At 41.6% G+C, this 17,558-nt stretch overlaps 1 protein-coding gene across 1 annotated transcript; it reads left to right on the top strand.

Annotated features, from left to right (window-relative positions):
- The first annotated feature begins 13,097 nt into the window (after positions 1 to 13,097).
- LOC122896850 (putative MAGE domain-containing protein MAGEA13P) lies at positions 13,098 to 14,156 on the top strand. Its single transcript, XM_044234935.1, has one exon. The coding sequence runs from the start codon at positions 13,098 to 13,100 to the stop codon at positions 14,154 to 14,156; it is 1,059 nt and encodes a 352-aa protein (XP_044090870.1).
- Positions 14,157 to 17,558: the final 3,402 nt, after the last annotated feature.

Genomic DNA, 17,558 nt, shown 5'->3' with positions numbered 1-17,558 from the left:
ACACCATGTGGACGCTGTCCCTTACTAGTCATGTGACATGGAACAAATAACATATTCTCCAGTTGCCTTTGATTCATCAGCTACAGAATAAAGATAAAATTGTCCCCGCCTCACAGCATTTTAGGTGGATTTATTGCACTAACATATCGAAAGCATGCAGAATAGCACCTGACAAACAGTAATGCTATATAACTGATAGCAGACTGATTCACTGAGTGGCTTCACAATACCTTTAATATGGTTGTGTTCATTGTGAATCTACAAGAGTCTAGCTATTAAAAAATGGACTACAATCATATCTATTCAGCACTAATAGAATTCCTCGCACTGTAAGACAAAAAAAAGAAACAAAAGGTGTTGGGTTTGGAAAGGAAGAAAACAAGACTGATATTAATCTTAGATAAGTTTATCTACATAGAAAACCAAGAGAACAAACAGAGAAATTTTTTTTGGAACTAAGGAGTGAGTTCATTTACCTTGTTGAAAGTGATGTCAACATACAAAAGTCAGTTTAATTTCTACATACCAGCAATAAAGAGTTAGAAATTACTAATGAAAATTTTTACTATTTTAATATCAGGGTACCCGACTGGCTCAGTCAGCAGAGCATTCAACTCTTAATCTCAGGGTTGTGAATTCAAGCATGTAGAGATTACTTCAAAATATTCCATGTAAAGATTACTTCAAAAATAAGATCTTTAAAAAAATCTTATTATTATTTATATCAGTCACAAAAATACTAGGTACCTAGAAATAAGGCCAATGAAAGATATGTAAGAACATCACACACAAAATTATAAAATTTTTATTGAAAGTTATTTTAAAATCTAAGTAAGTGGAGAGCAATGGTCAGGGGAAGTTTCAATAGAGTCAAGGTATCAATTCTTGCCTAATTAATGTATAAATTCAACATAATTCCAATTAGGAAGGTAAGCTATGGATACAAACTCAAGGGTTCAAATTCCAAAGCAATTACTTACTATATGACCTTGAGTAAGTTATTTCACCCTTCTATATTTCAGTATTGTTGTCAGGTAGAGCTAATGTATTCTTTTCCCTTTGGGGATTTTGTGGAGAATAAATAAAATAATAAATATAAAGTATTTCACATATTTCTGGTACACAGTTAGGTGCTCTAACAATTTTACCTATCATTGTTGGTGTTATATTAACTACAGATCCATAAACAAAAGAAACAGACAACCCTAATAGAAAACAAGCAAGCAAACAAAAAGGAATACACAGAATAAGAAATAAAAACTGTCCAGTATGCATTTAAAACCATCTCTACTAATAATTGTAAAAGGCATATTAAAACTCTTAGATATTATTTCTCCAATCATTGGCAAAGATTAAAATGTGTTGGCAAGAATGTAAGAGAAACAAGTGTTTTTGAACACTGTGAGAGTATAAATTGGCACAATTTTGCAGGAAAATGTGACAGTAACTAACAAATTATAAAATGTGCATACATTTTTGATCAAGCAATTCCATTTATGGGAATTTATCCTACAAAAACTGTCACGTAAATACACTAAGATAGAAGAATATTTATTACCATATTATTTGTAATATAAGAAACTGGAACATTCCTAAAAGTCCTATTACTCAGCCATGAAAATAAAGAGATAGACAAATATTTATTAACATGGAAAAATGTACAAGATCCAATGTTAAGTGTAAGAGCAAGATGCAGAACAGTAAGTCCAAGAAGAATTTTATCATAATTTAAAATTCTTCATATAAATATTAGTATGCATATAAAACTCCTCTGGAAGAATATATAGAAGTTATTCACAGTGGTAAATTCTAGGGGTATAAATGGAAAAGAAATGCATGTGGCTTTTATTATATACTTTAAGCATGTTTCAACTGTCTAAAAATATTACAAGGTGAGTGCATTATTTTTATGATAAAAGAGATATACTTCTGCTAAGCTTTATTTACAATGGTTCCCACTGTTAAGCATATTTCTTAGATTTATATATATGCTTAACTATTTGTCTTAAATTATTTGAAGAAATACTAAAGATTTCCCAAATTCAATCAGATTGGATGTTTAGTTTTTTTTTTTTAAAGATTATTTATTTAATTACTTGACAGAGAGAGAGAGATCACAAGTAGGCAGAGGCAGGCAGGGAGAGAGGAAGGGAAGCAGGCCCCCCCTGCTGAGCAGAGAGCCCGATGTGGGACTCGATCCCAGGACCCTGAGATCCTGACCTGAGCCGAAGGCAGTGGCTTAACCCACTGAGCCACCCAGGCGCCCCGGATGTTTAGTTTTTAAAGATGAAAGCTGTGGAATGGATTCATTAACATTTTAATTCTACCTTTTCAGGTGCATGCTAAAACCGATTATGTATTTTACCAGAGCCACATGACAAAGGTTTTAGTTCTCTGAATGTCTACATAATTTTTGTCATTTCCCTATATATATCCCCTCCCAGGACAGTGAAGAACCATACCCTCAGGCTTTGTTTGGTCACCAAGGAATTTCGCCGGCAATAGTAACTCTTGGGCAGCTTAGACATTAAAAAGCACCACTCCTGATACCTTGAGGAGTTAGTGTAAGAGGATCCTGAAAGACAAAACTCTCTAATTGGAGAAAGAGGGCGTTTTTAAAGAGCTCTAAAGAGCCTTCCCCAAATGGCCTTTCACCTTTCCTCATCTCATGTTCAATTCCGACTGCCCATATGGCGGAGAGAGGATGCTTCCTCCAAGCCTTTCACCACAGCCATCCCATTCAGTGCTTCATGCTGGCTCTCTCCCACCTTTCAGCAAGCATAACCTACTATTCTGGATGTCTTACCTAAGATGCCTCCAGGGTAATGTGACATTTAATATTTAAGTCTCGGTAGATAAGTGAATCATCTCACTTCTTTCCTACACATTTCCCTTGTGTGCCTTCAAGACCACTCACTTCTTGGCTACTTGTAGGTAACTTTTCCAACCGTTCTCATTTTTCCAATGTCCATGTAGCACTTCTCAGATTCCTATTTCCAGCCTAAAAGCACTGCCTTTAAGGCTTCAAGGCAATCATTTCTGTCAAGACTTTGGTGATTTAAACTTGCCCTACTATATGTTGGCTAATTGAACATAATGAAATAAATAAATTAAAACAAATAAAAGTTTAAAAAAATTTTAAAAATAAACAAACTTGCCCTACTGAGTAGCCGAGTATTGTTTCAAACCTGAGGGGTTATGCTCATCTCAGAAAGTGTATTACCCAGACTTAGGTGTTCTGCAGCATAGGTGGAGAGTATGCAGTTATTCACATGCTGAATGTTGTTCTGAGTATTTGCATTCAAGAAACTACAATCTAATGGTATTGGGAAAACTGGACAGCAACATGCAGAAGAATGAAACGGACCACTTTCTTACACCATACACAAATATAAATTCAAAATGGATGAAAGACCTAAGTGTGAGAGAGGAAACCATCAAAATTCTAGAGGAGAACACAGGCAGCAACCTCTCTGATCTCGGCCATACCAACTTCTTACTAATATGTCACCAGAAGCAAGGGAAAGCAAAGTAAAAATGAACAATTGGGACTTCATTAAGATAAAAAGCTTCTGCACAGGGAAGGAAACAATCAACAAAACTAAAAGGCGGCCTACAGAAAGGGAGAAGATATTTGCAAACAACATATCTGATAAAGGGTTAGTATCCAAAATCTATAAAGAACATATCGAACTCAACATCCAAAAAAACAAATAATCCAGTTAAGAAACAGAAGATGTGAATAAACATTTTTCCAAAGACAATATACAGATGGCTAACAGGCACATGAAAAGATGATCAACCTCACTCATCATCAGGGAAATACAAATCAAAACCCCGATGAGACACTACCTCACACCTGTGAGAATGGCTAAAATTAACAACACAGGAAACAACAGATGTTGATGAGAATGGGGATAAAAGGGAACCCTCATACACTGTTGGTGGGAAAGCAAACTGTTGCAGCCACAGTATGGAGGTCTCCCAAAAAGTTAAAAATAGAAGTACGCTAAGATTCAGCAATTGAGCTACTGGATATCTACATAAAGGACACAAAAATACAGATTTGAAGGTATACATGAACCCTGATGCTTATAGTAGCATTATCAACAACAAACTATGGAAAGAGCCCAAATGTCCATCGACTGATGAACAGATAAAAAAGAGGTGGTGTGTATATATACAATGGAATTTTACTCAGCCATCAAAAAGAATGAAATCTTGGGGCTCCTGGGTGGTTAAGCATCCAACTCTTGGTTTCAGTTCAGGTCATGATCTCCAGGTTGGGCAATGGAGCCCGGCATCAGGCTCCACACTCAGTAGGGAATGTGCTTCTCCCTCTCCCTCTCCCTCTGCCCCCCCCCAGCTTATGTACACACGTGCACTCTTTTTCACCCTCTCAAATAAATAAATAAATAATAAATCTTCAAAAGAAAAGTTATTTGCAAATGTGATTAATTAAAGAATACAAAGACCAGATCATCCTGGATTATCTGGAAAGGCCTTAAATCAAATGGCAAATGTCCTTAGAAGAATAGGAAAATATACAGAATACCCAAAGGAGGGACATGGGGAGAAGGTAATGAGAAGACGGGGGCAGAGATTTGAATTATGCAGCCCCAAGTCAAGGAATGCTTAGAGCCACGAGAAAATGTAAAAAGCAAGGAGGAATTTTTCCCTAGAGTCTTGGGAAGAAGTGCAGTCCTGCCAACACCTTGATTTCAGACTTCAGGCCCCTATAACTGTGAAAGAATATATTTCTGCGGGCATCTGGACGGCAAAGCTGGTTAAGCATCTGACTCTTGGTTTCAGTGGAGGTTGTGATCTCAGGACTGTGAGATTGAGCCCCGCATTGGGCTCCACACTCAGTGCAGAGTTTGCTTAAGATTCTCTCTCCCTTTCCCTCTGCCTCTCCCCCCATAAAATGCATAAGTAAATTTAAAATACAGAATACAGAATGCCTGGGGGGCTCAATTATTTAAGGGTATGCCTTTGGCTCAGGTCATGATCCTGGGATTCTGGATCAAGTCCCGCATCAGGCGCCCTGCTTAGCAGGGAGGCTGCATCTCCCTCTGCCTGTCACTCCCACTGCTTGTGCTCTCACTCTCCCTTGCTGACAAATAAATAAATAAATAAAGTCTCTAATAAATAAATATATATATAAGTTAACAAAATATAAATATTAATATCAATAAATAAATAATAATAAATACTATATTTTTTAAGATACCCAGTCTGTGGTAATTTGTTATGGTAACCCTAGGAAACTAATACATAGATGTAAGAATTACAAGGGACAGTAAAGTTACAGAAAATATACAGAAAAAATGTATGGAGTGAAACATTTAAAGTATTGAAAGAAAAAATAATCCACCAACCTAGAATTCCATATCCAGCAAAATTGTTCTTCAAAATGAAAGGAAAAATAAAGAATTCCTCAGAAAATCAACTGAAGGTATTCATTGCCTATACATGCACCTTGAAAGAAATGTTAAAAAGAAGTTCTTAAGACAGAAGGCAAAAAGCATAGGTCAAAACCTTCAATCTACATAAAGAAAGGTAGAGCAGTAGAGAAGGAATAAATGAAAAAATAAAATGATCTATTTTTCTTATTCTTAATTGATCTAACTGATAACTGCCTAGTAATAATGTATTAGATGATTATAGTATATGCATAAGAAAAATGGATAATAGGAAGGAATTGGGAACACTCTTTAATAAAATATATATAGTACATGTGAAGCAGTTAAGTGTTATTTCAAGGTAGACTTTTATGAATTACAAATGTAATGGTAAACTAGGAAAATTGTTAAAAACTTTTAAAAACATATATTTTGGTGAAACATACCATTGCTTTATATCAACATCTCTTTTGTGAAAATGATTTTTTAAAAAATCAGTGGCATATTTCATCAGAATAATAAATGTCAATTAATTTTTAAAATCACATTTTTCATATACCAGGAAAGCTCACTAAATAAGGAAAATAAAAAATACTTCTAATTAAAGAAATAAAGACATATATTTAATAAGTCAGACAGAGAAAGACAAATACTGTAAGATCTCACTTACATGTAGAAACCAAAAAACCGGGACACCTGGGTGACTCAGTGGGTTAAAGCCTCTGCCTTCGGCTGAGGTCGTGATCCCAGGGTCCTGGGATCAAGCCCCGCATCGGGCTCTCTGCTCGGCGGGGAGCCTGCTTCCTCCTCTCTCTCTGCCTGCCTCTCTGCCTACTTGTGAGCTCTCTCTCTCTGTCAAATAAATAAATAAAATCTTAAAAAAAAAAAGAATCTAAAAAACCGAACTCACAGAAACAGAGAATAGATTGGTGGTTTCCTGGGTGGAGGTGGGGGGTTGGTAGAAATGGGTGAAGGTAGACAAAGGCTACACACTTCCAGTTATAAGATGAATAAGTTCTAGGGATATAATATATAGCATGATGATTAAAGTTTATACATACACAAAAAATTGTAACTATATGATTATTGGACATTTTAAACTAACCTTATTGGGGTAATCATTTTGCAATACATGTGTATATCAAATTACTATGTTGCGTACCTTAAACTTACACAATGTTATATGTCATTTATATCTCAGTAAGGCTGTAAAAGGTTATCTTTGATATACTAAGTGATAAGAGAGGAGATAAAATGGAATCATAGTAAGTATTCAAAATCAAAGAGTGTAGAGAAAAAAGGAGATGTAAAATAAGTGAAACAAAAAACAGTTACAAACATGATAAATATTAATCCAACAATATCAACACTTTAAAGATTTTATTTATTTATTTGACAGAGCGAGATCACAAGCAGGCAGAGAGGCAGGCAGAGAAAGAGGAGGAAGCAGGCTCCCCGCTGAGCAGAGAGCCTGATGCGGGCCTCGATCCCAGGACCCTGAGATCATGACCTGAGCCGAAGGCAGCGGCTTAACCCACTGAGCCACCCAGGCAATATGAATGACCTATATACACTAGTTAAAAGACACAGAGAGCCAAAGTGACAGAAAAAATATCCAATCATAGTTTGTCTATAAGAAATTGATTTTAAATACAAAGATTCAGATAGGCTAAAGTAAAGGGATGGAAAGAATTATACCGTACTAGCAATAATCAAAGGAAAGCTACTGTAGCTATATTAATTTCATAGAAGTAGATTTTAGAGCAAGGGAGATTATCAGGGATACAGAAGGGCATTACATACTGAAAAAGGAGTCAATTCTCCAAGAAGATATTAAATGCATATGAGACTAAAAACAAAGTGTCAGAACATGTGAAACAAAATCTGATAGAGATGAGAGGAGAAATAGACAAATCCACTATTCTATTTCAAGACTTCAATACTACTCTGTCAGAAGTTGATAGATCAAACAGGCAGAAAATCAGTAGGGATACAGGTGACCTGAACAGTATTATCAATCAACTTGATCTACTTGACACTTATAAAATACTCCATCCAACATCAACAGAGTGCATATTCTCAAGTGACATAAAATATTTATCAAGACAGAAAAAATTCAGAGCCTTTAAACACACCTTAACAAATTCAGAAGAACAGAAATCATACAAAGTATGTTCATAAGCTGCAATGCAATTAAACCAGAAAGCAATAGCAAGAAGTTTGAGTATCCCCCAAATATCTGGAAATTAAATAACACACTTCTAAATAAATAATTCATGGGTCAAAAAAAAAAAAAAAACCAACTCAGAGACCAAAAAACTTACGGTCATTTAGGTAAAAAAAAAAATCTATATATATATAATATATAGATATAGATAGATCTATAGATCTATCTATAGATCTAACTAAACTAACAAAAAATCTAACACAAAAATCAGTGGTGTTTATATGCATAAACAATGAACAACTGAAAATGGAAATTAAGAAATCAATCCAATTCACAATAGCAACAAAAGATTAAAGTATTTAAGAATAATGTAACCAAAGAGGTAAAAGACTTTTACACTGAAAATTATAAAACATCAATGAAGAAAATTAAAGAACACAGAGATGAAAGTAAAGACTTCTATGTTCATGGATTGTACGAATTGATATTGGCAAAAAAAAAAAAAAAATCCACCCAAAAGTGGTCTACAGAGTCAATACAACCCCTATCAAAATTCCACAGGCATTCTTTACAGAAATAGAAAAAAAGTCTTAAAATTTTATATGGAACCACAAGGACCTTGAATAGACAAAGCAAACATAAGCAAAAAGAACAAAGCTGGAGGCATTACACTTCTTTCTTTCAAAATACATTAGAAATCTACAGCAATCAAACAGTATGGTGAAAAATAGACAGACCAATGAAACAGAAAGAAGAGATCAGACATAAGTCCACACATCTACAGTCAAGCGATCTTGGACAAGAGTTCCCAGAGTATACAATGGGAAAGGATAATCTCTTCAATAAATGATTGAGAAAACAAGATCTACACATACAGAAGACTGAAATTGGAACTCTATCTCACACAGCACACAAAAATCAACTCCAAATGGATTAAAGACTTAGATGTAAGACCTGAAACTTTAAAACTACTAGGAAAAAAATAGACACTGGTCTTAGCAATGATTTTTTGTTTATGACACCCAAAGCACAGACAGCAAAAGCAAAAATAGAAAAGTGGGATTGCATCAAACTGAAGAGCTTCTGTATAAGCAAAGGAAACAATCAACAGTGTAAAAAGGCAACTTATTGAACGGAAGAAAATACTTGCAAATCATCTATCTAATTAGGGTTAACACCCAAAATATGTAAGTAACACGAACAACTCAATAACAAAAAACAAACTGAATTTAAGAATATGTGCTAAGGACCAGAATAAACATTTCTCCTAAGAAGACATACAAATGGCTCACAGGTATATGAAAAGGTGCTCAGCATCACTAATCATCAGGGAAATCCAAATCAAAACCACAATGAGATACCACCTTTTACCTGTGAGGATAGCTATCTTCAAAAAAGATAAGAGATAACAAAGGTTGGCAAGGATGTGGAGAAAAGGGTATTCTTGTACACTCTTAATGGTAATGTAAATTGGTACAACCATGATGGAAGACAGCATGAAGGTTTTTCAACAAATTAAAAATAGGACTCCCATATAATCTAGCAATCCCACTTCTGGGTGTGTATCCAAGGGAAAATGAAATCAGTATCTGAAAGGGCTATCTGAGTTTCATGTTCATTGCTGCATTACTTGCAGGAACCCAGATAAGGAAATAACCTGGTGTCAGTTAATTAACAGATGAATAAAGAAAATGTGAGATACGTACCAAAATGTGAGATATATATATACATGGAAATGTGATATATATTAATATATTATTATAGATCATTAATTAATCAACATTCTATTCCATTGTGTCATTGCAATATTAGTCAGCTTTTTAAAAAAATGGAAATCTTGCTCTTTGTGACAATATTGAAGAACCTGGAGGCCATTAATCTAAGTGTAATAAGTCAGACGGAGAGGGACAAATACTGCATGATCTCAAATATATGCGGAATTCAACAAAGTCGAATTCATAAATGCAGAGTGGGATGATGGTGCGGGAAATGGAGAGATTGCAGTAAAAGGGTGTAAAGGTTCAGTTATATGGGATGAATACGTTCTGGAGCTCTAATATACAGCATGGTGACTACAGTTGACTGTATTCTACTATCCACTTAAAATCTGCTAAGAGAGTTGACCTTAAGTGTTCTCACCACACACACACACACACACACACACAATGGTAACTATGTGAGGTGATGGATATGTTATTTAGCTCAATTGTCATAATCATTTCACAATACATATCTAAACCTTACACCATATACCTTAAATGCATACAATTTTTATTTGTCAAGTACAGTTCAATAAAACTGGAAAAATTAAATTTGATAAAAAAACACTACCCTTTCTCTCATTGACACTGCAACCTTTAATTGATTTGTCTCTAGGAAAATGCAAAAAGTGTAGGGTAATAAATGTATTATGAATTTTTTTAAATATCCCATTCATCACAGCATGAAAATCCAAAGATTACCTAAGAAAAAGCTTCACGAAAATGTTCAAGGCCTTTATGGAGACAACTATAAAATGTTTCTGATGGATTCAGAATACTAGAAATTTGTCAATTGTCCTTAAATTATTTACAGTTTTATTGCCTTACCTGAATGTGACAAGATGACAAACTTGGGCTGCTGTGCTCCGCTCTTGGTTTAAAGTGGATGGGCTCAGGGCGCCTGGGTGGCCAGATAGAGTCTGCCTTCAGCTCAGGTCATGATCTCAGGGTCCTAAGATAGAGTCCCACGTCAAGCTCTCAGCTTCACCCTCTGCCTTCCCCCCTTCCTGCTCTCTCTCTCCCCCTCTGTCTCTCTCTTTAATTAGTAAATAAAATCTTAAAAAAATAATGAAGTGGGAGAGCTCAAGTCCATATAGGGAGAAGGCCAACTACATGCCAGAAGTCAAGGTGATGATCCTAAGGGAAAACTAAGAACTGCCACCGCAGAAGAGATTGGCCCCCACACCCATCCTAGTATGTTAGCCTTGGGAGGCCTTGGAACATGACGACCAGATGTGGCACACCCTGACTTCCACTGGAGGGGGGGGTACATTTTCAGGGAGTTATGGGCTTTGATCTGAGGGGCAGGGCTCAGGTCAGCAGAGGAAGGAATACCAGGCCCTGCCAGGCATCAAGATGAGGACCCTTATGGAGGGCTGAATTAGCCACCCACCCCAAACGCACACCTGCTTTCAGTCCTGGGAGGTCCCAGGAACAGGTATCAACCACCACCCAACTATCACCTGCATTTGTGTGGTGGGCATTTCAGGGAGATGGGAACCTTGTGAAGGCAGAGGGTACGGGCCGTATCAGGAAGAAGCCTAATTGCGGAGGACTGAGTGTAAACCCCCAACCCATAATATATGGGGAGCCACAAAGAAACCTACCCTGACTTTACTGTCAGCTCCTATAGACCCCACACAAGCCTGTCATGCTAAGACCCAGCCTCGCTAGTACCTTGGTGAGATAAGGGCCTTATCGTGACGGGTGAGGTCTCAGCTCAACAGAGAGAGGGCACCCAGCCAGTGCAAGGAGTCAAGGTAAGCACTCAGGGGTTCTCCCATCCCGGGCGATTGGAAGCCACCCCACTCTACTATCAGCCCTGGGAAACACCAGGCTGAGTACAGGAATGTGTCGTGTCCTGACTTTGGGAATCTGAGGGAGGTGAGATTTACTCTTAGGGGGCTGGACTCTCGTCAGCAGAGGGAGGAGTCTTAGGCCCCACCAGGCTTGAAAGTAAAGAACTAGGAGGAACGAGGGGGCCTCTCACCAGATAGACGGGGCCCTCAGTCCCGCCCGGCCCCCAAGTCATCCCTGGAAGGCCTCAGGCAGTTCCCGGAAGTGACGTATACTAACTTCCGCCTCAGGCGTCTGAGGGACGTGAGGCTTCGTCGTTGGGGCGTGGACTCAGATCTTCAGAAGAACGTGTCCCAGGCGTTAAGGTGAGGACTCGGAGAAAGGACGGAGGGGAACTCTCACCTCGCGGGAGGGTTTGCTCCTCCCCCTCCTCCACCCCCAGCATCCGGCCCTCACGGCCCAGCATTCTGGCCCCGCCCCGCCCCGCCCCTACCCGCCCCGCCCCGCCCCTAGCGTCTTCCCAGAATGCTCTGCTCAGCGCCCCGTGCGTGCTTTATCCGGACGTTGATCTTGGGGGTCTGAGGGACGCGAGGCTTTTGCTGAAGGAAGCTGATTCAGGTTGCCGGAGGAAGGAGGCCCAGGCTCTGGCTGGTGCTAAGGTGAGGATTCCAAGAAAGGACTGAGGGGATCCCTCACCGCAGAGGGGGTGCCCAAGCCCCCATCCGCCCCTTGCTGTCTGCCCCGAAGGCCCCTCGCAGGGCCCCAGATGTGTCCTATCAGGACGGCCATCTTACGAGTCTGAGGGCCATGAGGCTTTCTCGGACGGGTACTCGGGTCGTCCGAGGGACGTGTCTCAGGCTCTGGGAGGCGATTAAAGCGAGAAGACCCAGGATAAGGACAAAGGGCTCCTTCCCATCTTGCGCATTGTCTGCCTTAAAAGCCGCACGCAGAGCCCCGGATGTGGCGTCTCCGGACCTCCCATCTTGGGGAGTCTGAGGAATGAGGCTTTTTTTTTTAAGATTTTTTTTAATTTATTTGATAGAGAGGGAGAAATCACAAGTAGGCAGAGAGGCAGGCAGAGGGGAAGAAGCAGGCTCCTGACGCGGGGCTCGATTTCAGGACCCCGAGATCACGATCCGAGCCGAAGGCAGAGGCTTAATCCCCTGAGCCACCCAAGCGCCCCTGAATGAGGCTTTTTCTGAGGGTCGTGAACTCAAGCCATCGGAAGGAGGAGGCCTAGGCTCCGCTGGGCGGTGAGATGAAGACCCTTGTGGAGGGCTGAGGGGATCTCCCTCCAGACAGAAAGCAACACACAGATACCCTTCCTGTTGTCTGCCTTGGGAGGCCCCGGGCAGAGCAGTGAGGCAGAGGCATCTCCCCCAACTGTCTGTGCTGCTTTGGGGGTGGTTTCCGGGAGATGGGTGCCTTGGCCTGAGGGTCTCATTGCCCCGTGTGCAGAAGGGAGACAGGGAGCGGGCCTCATCAGGAATAAACACCCAAGTCCTTGGGAAGGGTTGTGAGTACGCCCCCTCCCCCCAGAACCTAGAGGAACCGCCACAGAAATGGATCCGGATCCCTTCTGTCAGCCCTGGGGACCGCGAGAGATAGAGTCAGGCTGACCTTCCTTCAATTTCCAAATCGGGGGTCTCGGAGAGTGAGAGCCTGGGTTGAAGGACCCGATATCCGGTGATCATAGGAGTTGCAGGCCTGGCAGGTGTAAAGGTGAGGACCTGAAGGTAAGGCTGAGAGGAAGGAGAGGGCCCAGCAGAAACTTTCACAGCGGTGAGAGGTCCCAGGCAGAGCTGTCAGGTACAGATGTCCCCTCTGCCCTCCTCATTTCCTTACCTGGTGTGTTTGGGAGATGAGGCCTTTGTTGTCACCGCTGACAAAGTTGAGTTTCTTGCATTATTCCTCTCTCCCTCAGGCCTGTTGGTTGTCATCCCCTGCCTGCTGCCCCCAGCACAACTCATCATGCCTCGCCGTAAGAAGAATCATAGCCGCAAGTCTGAAGCAGGCCTTAAGGCCCAGAAGGGAGCTCAGGGCGCGGTGGGTGCAGCCGTTCCCGTAACTGGGAAGGAAGCCGCCGCCTCCTCTCTCTCTCCTTCGATCCAGGGCACCCCAGAGGTGGTGTCTGCTGCTGGAAAACCACGTGTTCGCAAGAGTTCTCAGAAAGCCTGCTCCTCCACCATGGTCAAAGCCACACCATCGAGCAAACCAGAGGAGGGCTCCAGCAGCCCGAAACAGGGTCCAAGCAGCCCCCAGGCTCCGAGCACCTCCCAGGCTCCACCGGATCCTGAGTCACCGCTCAGTGATGCGCTCAACCAGAAGATGGCTGAATTGGTGCAGTTCCTGAGTGCCAAGTATGTAACAAAGGAGCCTATCACAGAGGCAGAAATGCTGGAGAGTGTCCTCAAAGAGCACAAGGGCCACTTCCCTGTGATCTTCAGGAAAGCCTGTGAGTGCATGGAGATCGTCTTCGGCATCGAAGTGAAGGAAGGAGACCCCATCAACCGTTCCTATGTGCTTGTCAGAACCCTAGATCTCACCTACGATGGGTTGCTGAGTGATGACCTGGGCATGCCCAAGACCGGCCTCCTGATCCTTATCCTGGGTGTGATCTTTGTGGAGGGCAACCGTGCCTCCGAGAAGAGGATCTGGGAGGTGCTGAAGAAGATAGGAGTGCGAGCTGGGAGGAAGGATTTCATCTATGGGGAGCCCAGGAAGCTGATCACCAAAGATTTCGTGCAGGAAAAGTACCTGGAGTACCGCCAGGTGCCCAACAGCAATCCTCCACGCTATGAGTTCCTGTGGGGTCCCAGGGCCCACAGTGAAACCAGCAAGATGAAAGTCCTGCAGTTTTTTGCCAAGGTCAGTGGCACTGACCCCACTTCCTTCCCATCCTGGTATGAGGAGGCTTTGAGAGATGAAAGAGAGCGAGCCCAGGCCAGAGTTGCAGCCACCAATGATAGTGGGGGCAAGGCCAGTGAGAGTTCCAGTGTCCCACTTGGCAGCTTCTCCTGCCCTGAGTGAAGTCTGAAGAAGATCCTCCACTCTGTGTTTGAAGAGGGCAATCAAGGCTCTAAATAGTGGAGGACTGAATTGCAGATTTTACCTTTATTCCTTTTTACTAGTTTTCAAATATTCTGCTTTCTAAAAGGTTTTTTAGCTTCAGAGTCTAGGTTCATGAATGATACCTGTCACATGTTTATTGCTGTTTATTAGATTTAAGAATAAGAATTTTGCTCTTCTGGAAAACCTGCTAGGAAACTTTTATCTTATTTTCTGATCTGGAAGAGGATAGTATAGCACTGACAGCGGAATTTCCTTAGAAATATGGAAGAGCCCAGCTGTAAAATAGATGGGATCAAGAAATAGAGGGGGAAATATTAAATATGGTTCTCCTAGGATTCCTGTATCCCATTTAATCTGTTAGGTAGTAAAATTAAAGATCTGTACTTGGATTTGTTTGGCTAAAGAATGCATGAAAAATTAAATCTTAATAAATGAAAGCCCTGGCTCACTGGGTCATTTATTCTTACAAGCGTTTTACAGGTAAGAGAAAGTCTAGAATGCAAAACTGCTTTTAGCAGTTCCTTTGGGATCATGGGTAAACCAGAGAGAAATCTCTATCTGCAGTAGATATGGAAGGTGCCACCCAACTCCCTGAAGAAACCGTGTGTTCTATATGCGTTCTCACCGGATTTCCAGAGAATAGGGGGCTATTTCTTTGAGGTGGTGCCCAGGGGCTGGCACTTCATCACTGGCCTGGGGAAACCCAGAGCCCACTCCTTTGAAAAGGCATTTCAATTACCTTGAGTGTGATTTGGCTAACTAAGCAAGGGCTAGACTTTTGGTGGGGGTGAAAGGAGTGAAAATAGTGGTTTGGATGGAAGAGCAGCTGGGAGGGAGGAACAGAATTAATCCTTGACTCAAATTCTGGGAGCTTTCAGTTACATTTAGCTGGGGAAGACTTCCCCATTTCCAAATTAAATAATATATCCACGAACAGGGACATTTTGTAGAGTATCTTTACAAAGCAGCATCTTTGGCTCACTTCATGGTTTGTGTCGTGGAGTGCTGCATATTCTCCGAGATGCCATGGAAAACAAACACACAGACACACACACACACGAGAAAGAGAGAGAGAGAGTCAGTCTCAGAGGAGAGAGAGAGTCAAATCTGGTGTCAAAATCATATTAGTATTTACTGCTATTTATTAAAGATCCAGCAAATGCCAGGCACTTTACTTTCATTACATACATTCTAGCAGTTCTACAAGACAGGGCTTATCAAACCCACTTCACAGCTGAAGAACCTAAGGCTCACAGCACATGGCGGTTTGCCCAAGATCACATGTCCAGTATGTGACAGGGCTGGGATTAGATCCCTGGTCCGAATTTGTCTAAGCCCAGGTTGGTTCTCACTCTTCCCAGCCTGAGGCTGACCTTCTGTCTCTTGGCTCATTTCTCTTCTCCATGCTCTGTAAGGTTTTGCAGGCAACAAAAAGATGGGTTTTATGGCGAAAGTAGGCCCAAAGAAGGAAGGGGTCAACGACAAACAGGACTTGGGGACCATCTGAGCTTTATTTTCCTAGAGTCCGCCTGCCTGAGCCCCAGAGCACCTGGAGAGCTGACTCCTGGAGTGTTGCCATGTGCGTGTCCAGTCCCAGCACGTTCCTGCGTGACCACACCCTTCCCCTGGTCTTCCTCTGTCTGTCTTCCTGTCCAACTCTAGAATCTGGTCTGCTGACCAGCTTATTACTTCCTCTTCCTCTGAAGACCTGTGCTCCCAGGGCAACAGCCCCAGTCGCCTATCTTCCCCTGTCCTGGAGCAACCCCACTTTTTAAAAAAAGATTTCTATTTATTTATTTGATAGACAGAGATTACAAGTAGGCAGAGGCAATCAGAGAGAGGAGGAAGCAGGCTCCCTGCTGAGCAGAGAGCCCCGTGTGGGGCTCAATCCCAGGACCCTGGGACCATGATCTGAGCCGAAGGCAGAGGCTTTAACCCACTGAGCCACCCAGGTGCCCCGTAACCCCACTTTTTACAGAAGGTTGTACCCCTGGTAGTCCCTCCCTCTTTCTGGAACCGTTAGCAACAGGCTTCTAGCAGTAAAAGTACACTTTGGAGGATGGTTAGACACTGGAACAACCCCTCCTGGCATCCTGAACACACTCTCCAATTGTTTTTCAAATGATCTGGCGAGTACAGTCTGACTTGCACATAACCTACTGGTTCTCAGGATGTAACCTGGATGTTAGAATGGGTTTTTGAAACCACACTAATATTTTCAGTAAGAGTCTAATAAGATTATTAAGAGTGTATAAGGTAATAATAAGATGTATTATTTGAAATGGGCCACTGATCACATTAGCAGATGAGCAAGCTCCCCTAGATGGTCAAAAACCAAAACATCTCTCCTAAGTAGTAGATGAGGAAACAGCACAGAAACCACCAGGTAAGCAGATGGCTACAGGGGCTGAATGTAAAACCCTGGAGTCCTAGGAGGTGACCAATGGTTATTTGATGGACATGTTTCTCTGGTTAAAAAAAAAAAAAAAGCCATCCTTCCGCTGCTTCTTACACATCTATCTTGCCCACAGGAAAATCCTAGTTTGCAGTCTGCCTAATGGCACCTGTGCAGATATTTGGGAATGTTCAGTCACCTGGAGGGGAGCAGAGACTCACAAGGTTTTGATTATGCTTTGTAAGGATGGAGAACATTCCCAGGCTACTGAGATCATAGAGGTTACTGGAAAGGGCAAGGCAAAACTCCCTGCCAACACTGACAGGGTCATGAAAACTAGATGTGATCCTGTATTTGAGAACACCTGCCACATACATAGTAGGCACTTGAAAAAGCTGGTGAATTTCAAGGCAGATTTGGTTTTCTTAGGAACTCTTCCAAGAAATGAAAGGAGTTATCATACCAAATTCTTGTAATTGCTTTTTATTGAGTACCTACTAGATGGTGGCTTCTGGGAGAGACCACAAGTGCTCATCCACATCTGTCTCTCTCTCCTTCCCGGCTGGCTCACCTGTAGTCAGGCAGGAGCCGGTGTCCCATCTCCATGCTTCCTCAGCTGGTCAGAAGCAAACACGGGGACCCCGTGTTGAGATGGAGAGCTACAACATGGGAACAGCCCAGATCCCTGAATTACCTGAGAGCAGAAAGTCCCTGCCAACCCACGTCGGAACTGATGGCATAAGAAATAAACCTTCATTGTATAAAACCATTCAAATTTCAGGACTTCTCTGTTGCATAAGCTAACACTTATTTTAACTATTTGACGCACAGCACTTATTTCTGTGCTTAAGCTTATTTAAATATTTAAATTACAAAGGTGATTGTGGAAATAGCCTTCTTAGAAACGATTTACTTGTAGCATCCAGCTCTGAGCTTACACCCGCCGGTACCCAGAAACTTCGGTC

The sequence above is a fragment of the Neovison vison genome, chromosome X, assembly GCF_020171115.1.
Source record: "Neovison vison isolate M4711 chromosome X, ASM_NN_V1, whole genome shotgun sequence".
Classification (NCBI taxonomy): domain Eukaryota; kingdom Metazoa; phylum Chordata; class Mammalia; order Carnivora; family Mustelidae; genus Neogale; species Neogale vison.
The sequence above is the reverse complement of the archived record's forward strand: the minus strand, read 5'-3'. Positions and strand labels throughout refer to the sequence as shown.

Bases quoted from the DNA above. Each gene is read 5' to 3' on its own strand.
- LOC122896850 (XM_044234935.1), top strand. From the start codon at position 13,098: ATGCCTCGCCGTAAGAAGAATCATAGCCGCAAGTCTGAAGCAGGCCTT.